The 13,817-nt window shown below is 41.4% G+C and overlaps 4 protein-coding genes across 6 annotated transcripts in view; 3 read left to right on the plus strand and 1 right to left on the minus strand.

Annotated features, from left to right (window-relative positions):
- Positions 1-13,817, plus strand: part of LOC141381087 (uncharacterized) — a 460,537-nt gene that overhangs the window by 3,618 nt on the left and 443,102 nt on the right. The window lies entirely within an intron of this gene.
- Positions 1,034-13,817, minus strand: part of LOC137490032 (interferon-induced very large GTPase 1) — a 114,746-nt gene continuing 101,962 nt past the window's right edge. Inside the window, exon 4 of one of the 2 annotated variants that reach the window (XR_012400694.1) lies at positions 1,034-1,184. The gene's annotated coding sequence lies outside the window, so the exon portion shown is untranslated. The remainder of the gene's footprint in view (positions 1,185-13,817) is intronic. The other variant, XR_012400693.1, reaches the window with a different exon arrangement.
- On the plus strand, positions 3,811-7,003 carry LOC141381092 (uncharacterized). Its single transcript, XM_073943908.1, has 4 exons — positions 3,811-4,288; positions 4,376-4,447; positions 6,014-6,406; positions 6,531-7,003. Exons 1-4 carry the CDS (start codon positions 3,892-3,894, stop codon positions 6,959-6,961), a joined length of 1,293 nt encoding a protein of 430 aa, XP_073800009.1. The 5' UTR covers positions 3,811-3,891; the 3' UTR covers positions 6,962-7,003.
- On the plus strand, positions 6,981-12,548 carry LOC141381347 (uncharacterized). The gene is made up of 6 exons (XM_073945293.1): positions 6,981-7,002; positions 7,536-7,940; positions 10,695-11,084; positions 11,170-11,241; positions 11,581-11,973; positions 12,074-12,548. Exons 1-6 carry the CDS (start codon positions 6,981-6,983, stop codon positions 12,475-12,477), a joined length of 1,686 nt encoding a protein of 561 aa, XP_073801394.1. The 3' UTR covers positions 12,478-12,548.

Here is a 13,817-nt window from a genome sequence, read left to right on the forward strand (position 1 = left end):
AAAAGATAAATTTGATTGTGTGTGTAGTCATTTATCTGAACTGTTCTCAGTCTTCCTCTATCCCAACCTATCCAGTCATACTGACATAGTGAAAAATGTTTATTCCAGAATTTGCCACAGTGGAAGGAAAATAAGCACACAAATATCTTCTGTTTGTTTGGCAAAAACAAAACTCAGAGGTTGCACCTTCCAGGTTTGATCCATGCTAAAATTACACCACTCTTGACGAATACTGGAGAGACATACGACAAAGCCAATATCAGTCTTATGGACATAATGACAGTCTAGTTGAATGGAGCGGCTGGTATCGACTGTATCTGAATGGACAAAGTGCGCAGATGTCTGAGTGGTGTGTGAGTTATATTGGTTGTGGTGGTGATGTTGGATTGAATCTCAATGGTTCTCATTCAAGACTTGAGGATAGAGTGGTGACACTTGAGGTTTTTGGAAGTTATATAAACTCTTACCAGTGTGGAGGCTACAGGTCTGCATCTATCCAGGTCAAAGCCTGTCCTGGAGATTCTTACGAACGTCCTGGCTACGTCCACAACCAACGTTCCCCATATAGGGAATGGAGACCTGTGTCTGGTAACAGAGTATGGGAGTGCGTCAGGTGACCAATCACTCTGAAGAGTAAGAAAATGGGCCAATGAATGCCAAAATTAATTGGAGAAGCTCAGCTCCACAGCTGTCAGTAGTGGAGACACATGTCTCTGTTCCCTATTCGGGGAACGTGGGTTACGAATGTAACCAGGACATTCCCTTACATGGGAACTTCAACGTGTATCTGGTATCAGAGTATGGGAGACTGCATGGAAAATGCCACTGCAGCTAAGCCCGTCACGCTCCTGATGTGAAGTTTGCCAAGCATAGCATGAGTGCACATGCATCACCAAGAGCGCAACCTTTCAACATCCCCTAGGCCCTTTAGTTACCAGTACAAGGGAATAATTAGAAAATTTAGATGAGGGGTAGCAAGTATGCTTTTACCTAGTATAGCGAGGCAGAGGGAAAACACATACACAGTCGCGTTAGTTACAAACAAGTCCCTGGAGGGTGCTTTATTTACAAAGTGAATGTGCTGAAAATACGGTGCTCTTCTTGGTAATGGTGCTCTGGTGCTCCGGGGAGAAGGTGAAGGAGAGTGAGATTTTGAATGCTGGATCGTCACGAGCTGGAGTCCGCTGTAGGAGAGAAAGAGAGACACAAGCGTTAGCACAGGGAGTCATCTGAGAATGAAGCTCGTCTTCCTCTTGTGTGGGGCTGGCTTTAATGCCTCTCTGGCTGATGAGCTCCAGCTGTGAGTGATCATGTGCTGATGAGGTGCCAGCTGGGGTGAATCTTGGTCCAGGGCGACGTGGCATCGGTATACTCGCTACACTAGCTAATATAGACTAGGGATTTTAGGATACAACAGTGCGTTGGGAAAGCTGCCATTCCCTAAAGAGGAAGGATGCTGCGGAGGCAACCTGTTACCCAAGAGGGGAAAATTGATGGGAATAAGAGCATATGGACTAGCCCTATAAAAGGCGCGTGTTACATATGATAAGCTGATTAGTGGGTAGGGAAGACAAGAGGTCTGACTGGTCAGCGGGAACACTCCTTGACTGAAATAAGCATATGGGGTCGCCATGGGGGACCGCGCATAGCTGGCAACGAACCTTAGCATGTAGGTAGACCAAAATGGGCATACCAGACATCACACTGAGCCATGCACTCGACTCCTCCCCTGAGTCGGTGCTGGGGGCCTCAGCAGGATTTTCTAGGGTTTACCAAGAGGGAAACTTACAAGCAGAATAAAAAAGGCACACACATCTCCAGGTTAGGGAGCATGGCGCAGCAAGCGTTTCTTGACACAGAGCTTCATTTCCTACCGATTGACCAGGGTTACTTTGTAATCGGGAGGAAACAGGCTCCACTAGAAGATTATAAAATCTTTCAAATGTGTTAGGTGTCACACAGCCTGAAGCTCTGCAGATATCTGTGAGAGGCGCTGTGTGCCCAGGAGGAGGCGACACGTCTGGTAGAGTGCGCTCACATGTTTAGGGGCGCAGCTCACCTTGGCACTGATAAGCAGGGACGATGACATCATCTATCCAGTGGGCCAAACCTCTGTTTCGATACGCCACTTCCCTTCTGCCGACCACTATAACATTTAAAAGCTGTTCACAAGATCTTAAGTTTTGCATTCATTCCATGTAAAGGTGCAAAGCACGAACGGGACAAAGCAGTTAATGGGCTGGGTCTGCCTCCTCTGAAGGCAGGGCTTGCAGGATCACCACCTGATCTCGAAATGGGTTGATAGCAATCTTGGGCACATACCCGGTCTCAGGAAAACATGAGTGTAGGCCGCCCCTAATCCAGGCTGAAAATGCCTCCAAATTCCTGAATCGCTTGAACGATGCCAACACAATCAGCAGAGCTGTCTTTTTGGATAGAATTTTCAATGATATACAGTTGAAGTCAGATTTATTAGCCCCCCTGATTCTGTTTAACGGAGAGATTTTTTCAACACATTTCTAAACATAATAGTTTTAATAACGCATTTCTAATAACTGATTTATTTTATCTTTGACATGATGACAGTAAATAATATTTGACTAGAAAATTTTCAAGACACTTCTATACAGCTTAAAGTGACATTTAAAGGCTTAACTAGGCTATCAGGTTAAATAGGCAGGTTAGGGTAATTAGGCAAGTTATTGTATGACGATGGTTTGTTCTGTAGACTACCAAAAACTTATATAGCTTAAAGGGAGCTAATAATTTTCATTTTAAAATGATTAAAAAAATTAAACTGATTTTATTCTAGCTGAAATAAAACAAATAAGACTTTCTACAGAAGAAAAAATATTATCAGACATACTGTGAACATTTCCTGAATCTTCCTGAATATTTAAAAAAGAAAAGAAAAATCAAAGAGGGGCTAATAATCCTGACTTCAACTGTATATTTATAAAATATAATGTATTAATACAATAAACATTTTGTGTTTACGTTGTCTACAATGAAATACAAGTCAAAGTAAATTTGGAAGTCCCAACTTTTTCTGATTGGAGTAGCAAGTTCACAAATGCAAACAATCCCAAACAAAAACATGCAAAACTGAAATGCACCATATAACATTGCTTATTGAATCTGAACAAAAAAAGGCTCCAATAGTCAGATTACCCAACTCATCCTCAATCCACTCAACTGCCATCCAGAAAGAAGTTACTGTATTGCTAATGTAAAATTAGTAACTAACAATGAGAATATATATATTAATGTATGTAACTACTGTAATTATTATTCAACATCAGGTTCTTCCAGCTATGACCCATGCTATAACTACACTACTATTAATGAGTTCTGGAGAGACATAAAGCCAAACTTTTACAGCGCTTCCTCCACATCACGTGACGACACCCTTGTTGAATGGAGCGGCTGGTATCGGCTGTATCTGAATGGACAAAGTGCCCAGATGTCTGAGTGGTGTGTGAGTGCTACACACTGTGGTGGAGAAACTGGACTGTCTCTCAATGGTTCTCATCCCACACTTGAAGAAGGAATCGTGACCCGTAAAGTGGTGGGAACTAATGATTGGTGGTGGACATGGTCATCTTCCTCTTGTGGCAGCTATAAGTCCAAACCCATTAGAGTCAAAGCCTGTCCAGGAAATTACTACGTCTATGAATTTGTCAAACCTAATACTACAATCCCCAAGCCAATGTATTGTGCAGGTGAGTCAATATGATGAGACTATGCTTTATGTGTAAGGTAATTTAAGGAAATCAACACTGTGCAGTACCTCAAATCCTGAAATCAAAACTATAAAAGCTTCCCTCATTTTAGTCAGACAGCACAACACTAATTTATCCAAATCATGAATCTAAACATGCTCTAAACTCCATGACAGTTGCTTACCAGAACATCACCAGTGACCCCTGCAACAACTATCAGTCTCTGGATCGTCCCTGGAGAGGCAACAATGAAAGCAGAGATCGTATTTGTGATAGAGGTTTCTCATGGAATGGCTGGTACCGGCTTTTCTACTATGGAATGGACATCCAGATCCCAGAAACCTGTGTTCTTTCTGACAGATGTAACACCTATATCACTCTGACACTCAATGGTCCTCACCCTCAGATTGAGGATGGAGTGGTGATCAGGCAGGTCTGTGGAGCAGCTTACGACACTCGCTGCTGTGTCTACAAACCCAAGCCCATCAGAGTGAAAGCATGTCCGGGGAAATACTATGTCTATGAACTTGTGAACCCAGACGTTTGGTGTGCAGGATACTGCACAAGTAAGCTACCATACTTTTAACCACTTTTTAACAATATCTTATTAATTAGATAAACTATTTAACATCATTTCATCCATTTTCCTCCAGATGTTAGCAGCATTTCACAGCCGACTACCACTATAAGTCCAGTTGTAACCACTGTATCCAGCAACAATCAGAGTATGTTGATAATCATAATAATAATGGCTCATTTCAACTGAGTGTTACAGTATGGTAAAGTACAGTACAGTACTCTATGTCAGTTTCCACTGTCAGAAGTTGAGAATGGTACCAGAATGATATACAGTACCCAAATGTACCGTAAAATGATGCGGTGCAGCAATAAACCATTGTCGGTCTAGCTCAAAAGATGCTTGTCGTCTTATTGCGACGAACAGCCACATGCCAAGAAGAACAGGATCTGCAGTTTGTCTTTTGTTGTTTACAGGACCGTTCATATGTTGTGTCTAAATGTGTGTGAAGCACAAGTTGCATCACTTCCTCCCTATTTGTGCACACTTATCTACATTTTAAATAATGAAGTTCTAAAGAAAATAGTAAAGAAATTTTCTTTTCAAGAGTTCACACTTAGCTCATGATTTATACATGGCTTGTTTGGCATGCTGTCCCGGGAGAGAGCCCTGAGCTCAAGGGATCCTCAAGCCCAGGGCTCCCCTCTTTCGCAGGGCGAGGGGAGATTGAGCTCAGGTCAATCTCAAACTCCCTCGCTGCTGAGGCCAAGGCAAACTTCCTAAGAGTAAGACATTAGGGAAAAAAATATTTAGGCTTATTTCATCTATTATATGGAGCACATTTGGAAGGTGGGAGGAAACCGGGGAACCTGGGGGAAACCCACACAGACACAGGGAGAACATGCAAACTCGGCACAGAAATACCGGATGGCTCAGCGAGGGTCCGACGCCGTTGGTATTCTTGCTGTGAGGCAACAGTGCTAGTCACTGGGCCACCGGGCCGCCCATTCTGCATAAAGAAGGGGAGGAGGGGGGTTTCATCCAGACGAAGAGATATATATATATATATACATGGGCGACATAGTGGTGCAGTAGGTAGTGCTGTCATCTCACAGCAAGAAGGTCGCTTGGTCAAACCTTGGCTCAGTTGGCGTTTCTGTGTGGAGTTTGCATGTTCTCCCTGCGTTCGCGTGGGTTTCCTCCGGGTGCTCCGATTTTCCCCACAGTCCAAACACATGTGGTACAGGTGAATTGGGTCGGCTAAATTGTCCAGTGTATGAGTGTGATTGTGTGTGTGTGTGCGTTTCCCAGAGATGGGTTGCGTCTGGAAGGGCATCCGCTGCGTAAAAAACCTGCTGGATAAGTTGGCGGTTCATTCCGCTGTGGCAACCCCGGATTAATAAAGGGACTAAGCCGACAAGAAAATGAATGAATATATATATATATATATATAGTGACTTGGCATCCTTTGATCGGAGGATCACGATTAGCTAATGTGGACTAGCTGGGTCAGTCATGAGCACATACTCCACTCGAAACTAAACTTCACTAGTTGATGAATGAACATGATCAAAACTTTCTATCGCACACTGTGCCAACCAACTTAGGCTACTGCTGGCAGTGGAACCCATATTGCATTGTACTGTCCCTTATTGTATTGTACTGTAAATGGTCAGTGAAAATGAGGCATGCGACTCTCTTTTTGACATGTTCAGATTTGCACATATGAAGTCTCTTGTTAAAGATGCTTTGCTTTGATCTTGTCATCTCTCAGATTATGACCCGTGCACCAACTACAAAACCATCAACGACAACTGGAGAAACGTAATTGGTTACGGTCATACAAATGGTCTGAATGCTGATTATGATGACACTCATGGTAACTGGGATGGCTGGTATCGACTCTACCTTAATGGGTTGAGCGCTCAGATGCCTGAATGGTGCGTGTCTGACATGGCGTGTGGAGGTTTTAGTTCTCTGTGGCTTGGTGGACCTCATCCTCAGGTAGCAGATGGAGTTGTTACTCGTGACATTTACGGTTCCCACTTTGAGCAGTGCAGTTACTACAGATCTGACCCAATCCAAGTCAAAGCTTGTCCTGGAAAGTATTACGTCTACAAATTCACCAAACCTCGACTTTCAATCCCAGCTCCTGTTTATTGTGCAGGTACATCATTTTTCATCTTATACTGTATCTGACAGGAATATTGGAAATTATTGTAGGTTTTCATACAATTGTCTAAAGTCCATTCCACTGTGGTATATAATGTTCTGTTTCTTCTTTTCAATAGTCCGTTTCACCGCTCCAAGTATCGACCCCTGCAACAAATATAAAATTCTGAATGACACTTGGAGAGCAACAAATGTTTCCCATGACTGGAACGTTAGAAACTGTGATTTTTTCCAGGGCTGGTATAGACTGGTTTACAACGGTCAGAGTGCTCAGATGTCAGAATCCTGTGTTAGTCAGTGTGGCACTCTTTTCCCAATGTGGCTCAACGGCTCTCATCCGCAGCTGGAAGATGGAGTGGTCATGCGACACATATGTGCATCCGATTTAAATGACTGCTGCTATTTTAAATCTATCCCTATTCAAGTCAAGGCTTGTCCAGGAAATTACTATGTTTATGAGTTTGCAAATCAAATATTTTGTGGAGCGTACTGCGTAGGTGGGTGTTTACTTATATGTATTTGTCATTTACATTCCTGTCTTAATTATTGATATACATACAATTTTTCTAATGTCAGACATCACAAGACTTGGTGCAGCCTCTTTGACAACGGCAACAACACCAAGAACATCAACCACAGCAATAACCACAGCAACAACACCAAGAACACCAACAGCCATTACTCGCCCAAACACTACTGGTATTGTCTTGCTTCATTAAGTTTTAATAGCATTTCTGGACAGGCACTTAATTGTTAACACATACAAAAACAAATAACACAATTTCTCACTATGACACACAATCAACTCATATCAAAAGTCATTTATAATTCTGGCTTAGTTGCATTGAAGACACACCCAGTGACTTTACTACATTAAGATAATCTTCTGCTTCAGGAAAATAAATGATAAAAAAACAACACCATACAACACAGTATGCAACAGATTAAAAAAGTATTATACTTTTAATAAATTATTTAAACTTTCTTATAAATGTTAATATACTCTCCATTCCAATTTACCCAGTCATACTGACACAGTGAACATTGTTTACTGCAGAATTTGTCACAGTAAGAGGACAATAACTAAACAATTGTCTTCTGTTTGTTTGGCACTATATTCTCAGAGGTTGCACCTTCCAGGTTTGATCCATGCTATAATTATACCACTCTTGATGAATACTGGAGAGACATACACCAAGATCCCTTTCAGTACTCTCAATATAATGACAGTCTAGTTGAATGGAGCGGCTGGTATCGACTGTATCTGAATGGACAAAGTGCGCAGATGTCTGAGTGGTGCGTGAGTCGTGTTGGTTGTGGTGGTAATCTTGGACTGTATCTCAACGGTTCTCATCCAAGACTTGAGGATGGAGTGGTGACGCGTGAGGTTTTTGGAAGTTATATGAACTCTTACCAGTGCGGAGGCTACAGGTCTGCATCCATCCAGGTCAAAGCCTGTCCTGGAGATTATTACGTCTACAAGCTTGTCAAGCCAGATCTGTCGATTTACAAGCCGTCATACTGTGCAGGTACATTACTATTTATCCCTGGAATAAGTTTAGCCCAAAGATTTACCATGTAGCAGATTCAATTTGAGCATTTTCAGTTTAGAGAGGCTCAGCCTAACATGAGGGTATCACAATAATAGTACATATTTATTTATAAAAAAAATATTTTAAAAGTATTTGCATAATATGGCAGGGTTGCATACTAAACCTATTCTAGACATATTCCACTGTATTGATACACATGCGTAACAACTATGCAAAACAACTAATTTTGCTGATTTCAATACAATTTTGCGTCTGTTTTTTAAAAAATGTCAATTAATTTAATGTAAAACTAGTTATGTTTTTATCTCTGTAAACCACTCTGATAAACAGTTCAAACGAGTAGATGGGTGTTTCTGTCTTTAATCATTTCTATGGATGACTATGACATACAAGGGTTGGACAATGAAACTAACACAGCTTGTTTTAGACTACAATTATGCATTAGTATGGTGTTGGGCTTCCTTTTGCGGTCAATACAGTATCAATTAGTCTTAGGAATATCACATACATGTCCTACACAGTGGCCAGAATGATTTTGAGCCATTCTTCTTGCAGAATAGTGGTCAGGTCACTAGGTGATGCTGCTGGAGGAAAACCTTTCCTGACTATTTCCTGACTCGCTCCTCCAAAACACCCCAAAATGGCTCAATAATATGTAGATCTGGTGATGTGCAGGCCACGGGAGATGTTCAACTTCACCTATATGTTCATGAAACCACTCTGTCACCAGTCTTGCGGTGTGTATTGGTCATCCTAATACATAGCACTGCCTTCACGATACAAGGTTTAAAACATTGGGTGCACATGGTCCGCCAGGATTGTTAGGTAGTCTTTGGCAACCCATCTAGCTCAAGTTTTGAGCCTAGGGAATGCCATGATATTGCAGCCCAAATAATCACTAATCCACCCCCATGCTTCACTCTGGGCATGCAACAGTCCAGGTGGTACGCTTCTTTTGGGGCTTCTCCACACTTCTCCTGGATATGAGAAAGACAGTGAAGGTGGAATTATCAGAGAACAATACATGTTTCACATTGTCGACAGCCCTAACTGCTGGCACCATTGAAACCAATGTTTGGCATTGGCACGAGTGACCAAGGGTTTGGCTATAGCAGCCCAACCTTGAATATTGATCCCATGGAGCTGCCAACCAACAGTTTTGGTGGAAACAGGAGAGTTGAGGTGTACATCTTTTTTTGCAGTGAGTTGATCAGCTGTAGTTTTATTTTTTGGCTGCAATCTGGGTTAAAATCCAGACATTCCTTTCAGACAGATTCCTCTGGGTCCACAGTTCCTTCTGTTGGATCTGCATCACAACTTTTCAATCCAGATGGACGGGGCAAACATTACTGCATCCAAAAAGGTGAAAAGCCTTGGAGTAACGATTGATGACCAACCTAAACTTCTCTGACCACATCTCTAGAACTGCTCGATCTTGCAGATTCGCACTCTACAACATCAGAAAGATCCGACCCTTCTTATCTGAACATGCAGCTCATCTCCTTGTTCAAGCTCTTGTTCTCTCCAGACTGGACTATTGCAACTCTCTACTAGCCGGGCTACCAGCTAACTCTATCAAACCTCTTCAGCTGCTTCAGAATGCAGCAGCACGAGTGGTCTTCAATGAACCTAAAAGAGCACATGTCACTCCGCTGCTCATCCGTTTGCACTGGCTGCCAGTTGCTGCTTGCATCAAATTCAAAGCTTTGATGTTTGCCTACAAAGCGACTTCTGGCTTTGCTCCTTCTTATCTGCTCTCACTTCTGCAGACTTATGTGCCCTCCAGAAACTTGCGTTCTGTGAATGAACGTCGCCTCATGGTTCCATCCCAAAGAAGGAAGAAAACCCTTTCCCGAACGCTCGCATTCAATCTGCCCAGTTGGTGGAATGAACTCCCTAACTCCATCAGAACGGCAGAGTCACTCGCTATTTTAAAGAAACGACTAAAAACTCAACTATTTAGTCTCCACTTTCCTTACTAATCTGCAATTCCCTCTGGCTTCTCCACTAACTACAAAAAAAAAAAAGACTAATGTTTTGCTTCTCACACTGTCTTTACACACCTGAAACTTGTTTACAGCACTTATTCATTGTTGCTCTTATAGTTGTGTAAATTGCTTGCTTGTCCTCATTTGTAAGTCGCTTTGGATAAAAGCGTCTGCTAAATGACTAAGTGAAAATGTAAATGTAAATCTTGGTGGTTTGCGGACATTACTCTGGATTCTGTGGCTATTGATAATCACAAAGACTTGCTGTATTGGTCACAGATGTGCCAGCAAGACACACACCAACAATTTGTCCACTTTTAAGCTCTGATATGTCACCCATAATGTTGTGAGCATTGCAATATTTTAAGCAAAACTGTGCTATTACTTTGCTAATTAAATCTTCACACTCTGCTCTTACTGGTGGAATCAAGATCAATGAACATTGGCAATCAAGGTGCAGAAATTTAGCCATGAATCCTGCAACGTTAAATTGGCCCGTTTTTCATTGTCCAACCGTGTAGTTATTGCTACATGTACTGTAATGTGTTTTATATTAAAAGTAAATTTTACAATTAAAAATTTTAAAAGGTTTATTAGGTGCTACACTTTTGCTGGAGGTAAAATTTTTAGTGGGGCTGAGTATAATTTTTATAATTGGCCTGGTGACACTTGTTTTCTAGATTCTTAATTTACAAACAGCATTTAACAGTACTTTCACAAACAAGTATTTTATTTTTTACAGTTGCTTTCCAGAACATCAGCAGTGACCCCTGCTACAGCTACGAGTCTATGGATCGTCCCTGGAGAGCCAACAATGAAAGTGGAGAATATATTTGGGATGAGTCTTTCTCCTGGCATGGATGGTACCGGCTTTTCTACTATGGAATGGACATCCGAATGCCAGAAACCTGTGTTAGTGCATACAAATGTAATGCACACCTGAGTCTATCACTCAGTGGTCCTCATCCTCATATTGAGGATGGAGTGGTGATCAGGGAAGTACAAACAGGAAACTATGGGAATGGTAACTGCATATACAAGTCAAAACCCATCAGAGTGAAAGCATGTCCAGGAAATTACTATGTCTATGAACTTGTGAACCCACAATTCTGGCTTTCAGGATACTGCACAGGTACAATGTTCTCTACTTTTTTAAATGTAGTTTATGACAATTATTTCAGCTGTCACAGTTTTTTTTATTGCTTTTGTTTTTGCAGATGTTAGCACAATTTCACAATCTGTTTCCACTGTAAGTCCAAATATAATCACTGGATCCAGTATTACATCATGTAAGTAAATGTTGCATTCACACAATTTATTAAGAAGGTTAATCACAACACGTGTAGAAAGTATTCACAGAACACAAATTTAGGGCAATGACAGTGGCAAGTTTTGACATTTGCTGTTATAGGGAGTCAACCATATATTAGGCAGGCAGGAGAGAAGTGATTCAATTCTGGAGGTAAAGTGTTATAAAGTATTGGTAAAAAAGTAAAGAGCAGTCTGTTTATTGTTATTTAAATAGAACATTTACAAATATTATTTGGAACTCTTACAATTAACATACCCTCACTTTTGCAGAGTCATATTGTGTATGAATGTGTTAGCAGTCTATTTTTGTCTTTCAGATATCGACCCGTGCATTAACTACAGCATCCTTGACAACTACTGGAGAAATACAATCAATTACTGGTATCAAGGAGATTACATAGCTGAGCACGATGACACTCTTGTTAGCTGGAATGGCTGGTATCGACTCTACCTTAAAGGGTTGAGTGCTCAGATGCCTGAATGGTGTGCATCTTACATGGCGTGTGGAGGCTTTAGTGCTCTCTGGCTTGGCGGATCTCATCCTCAGCTAGAAGATGGAGTGGTCACACGTGACATTTATGGCTCTTACTATGATCAGGGAAGTTACTACAGATCTGACCCAATACAAGTCAAAGCTTGTCCTGGAGAGTATTATGTCTACAAACTGACAAGGCCAGCTCTTTCAATCCCAGCTCCAACGTACTGTGCAGGTACATTCATTTATCTTTGTTTTACATTAACATGAATTGTATTGTTGATTATATTCTTGGAATATTTAAGTTGACTTCCTTTAAACTTTCTTATATATAGTACTTTTCAAAACCCCAAGTGTTGACCCTTGCAACAACTATACCACTTTGGATGAACGTCGGCGGTCAACCAGCAATACTGTTTACTATGGAATGTGCGATTATAACGTGAAGTGGAACGGCTGGTACAGGCTGCTCTTGAGTGGTCAGAATGCTCAGATGCCAGAATCCTGTGTTAATAAGACCATGTGTGGCACTGAAGAACCATTTTGGCTTAATAGTTCTCATCCACTGCCGGAAGATGGAGTGGTCACCCGTCAGGTCTGTGTTTCTTCATGGAAAGGCTGTTGTGGTTACACCTCACATCCTATTCAAGTCAAAGCCTGTCCGGGAAATTACTATGTTTATGAGTTTGTCAGGCCAATGTTTTGTGGAGTTTATTGTGCAAGTGAGTATTTACTTTAGTATGATTCAGTCAGTTATCTCTCTGTTTACGTTACTTATACTGATAATATACTTATTAATTTCAGATGTTACAGTCTCTTCAACCACAACTACAACATCAAAAACACCAACTACAGCTACAACATCAAGAACAACAACCACAGCAACAACATCAAGAACACCAACAACAGCAACAACGTCAATATCACCAAACACAGCAACAACATCAAGAACACCAACTACAGCAACAACATCAAGAACACCAACCACAGCAACAACATCAAGAACACCAACCACAGCAACAACATCAAGAACACCAACCACAGCAACAACATCAAGAACACCAACCACAGCAACAACATCAAGAACAACAACCACAGCAACAACATCAAGAACACCAAACACAGCAACAACATCAATAACACCAACCACAGCAACAACATCAAGAACACCAACCACAGCAACAACATCAATAACACCAACCACAGCAACAACATCAAGAACACCAACTACAGCTACAACATCAAGTACACCAAACACAGCAACAACATCAATAACACCAACCACAGCAACAACATCAAGAACACCAACTACAGCAACAACATCAAGAACACCAACTACAGCAACAACATCAAGAACACCAACTACAGCAACAACATCAAGAACACCAACTACAGCTACAACATCAAGAACACCAACTACAGCAACAACATCAAGAACACCAACTACAGCAACAACATCAAGAACACCAACCACAGCAACAACATCAAGAACACCAACCACAGCAACAACATCAAGAACACCAAACACAGCAACAACATCAAGAACACCAACTACAGCAACAACATCAAGAACACCAACCACAGCAACAACATCAAGAACACCAACCACAGCAACAACATCAAGAACACCAAACACAGCAACAACATCAAGAACACCAACTACAGCAACAACATCAAGAACACCAAACACAGCAACAACATCAAGAACACCAACTACAGCTACAACATCAAGAACACCAACCACAGCAACAACATCAAGAACACCAACCACAGCAACAACATCAAGAACACCAAACACAGCAACAACATCAAGAACACCAACTACAGCAACAACATCAAGAACACCAACTACAGCTACAACATCAAGAACACCAAACACAGCAACAACATCAAGAACACCAACTACAGCAACAACATCAAGAACACCAACCACAGCAACAACATCAAGAACACCAACTACAGCTACAACATCAAGAACACCAAACACAGCAACAACATCAAGAACACCAACTACAGCTACAACATCAAGTACACCAAACACAGCAACAACATCAATAACACCAACCACAGCAACAACAT

The sequence above is a fragment of the Danio rerio genome, chromosome 3, assembly GCF_049306965.1.
Source record: "Danio rerio strain Tuebingen ecotype United States chromosome 3, GRCz12tu, whole genome shotgun sequence".
Lineage (NCBI taxonomy): Eukaryota > Metazoa > Chordata > Actinopteri > Cypriniformes > Danionidae > Danio > Danio rerio.

Excerpts from the sequence above, each read along its gene's own strand:
- LOC141381092 (XM_073943908.1), top strand. The coding sequence starts at position 3,892 with ATGACAGTTGCTTACCAGAACATCACCAGTGACCCCTGCAACAACTAT. Across the intron at positions 4,448-6,013 it reads TGTATCCAGCAACAATCAGA|ATTATGACCCGTGCACCAAC; the intron begins GTATGTTGATAA and ends GTCATCTCTCAG. Across the intron at positions 6,407-6,530 it reads AGCTCCTGTTTATTGTGCAG|TCCGTTTCACCGCTCCAAGT; the intron begins GTACATCATTTT and ends TCTTTTCAATAG.
- LOC141381347 (XM_073945293.1), top strand. The coding sequence starts at position 6,981 with ATGTCAGACATCACAAGACTTG. Across the intron at positions 11,242-11,580 it reads TGGATCCAGTATTACATCAT|ATATCGACCCGTGCATTAAC; the intron begins GTAAGTAAATGT and ends TTTGTCTTTCAG. Across the intron at positions 11,974-12,073 it reads AGCTCCAACGTACTGTGCAG|TACTTTTCAAAACCCCAAGT; the intron begins GTACATTCATTT and ends TCTTATATATAG.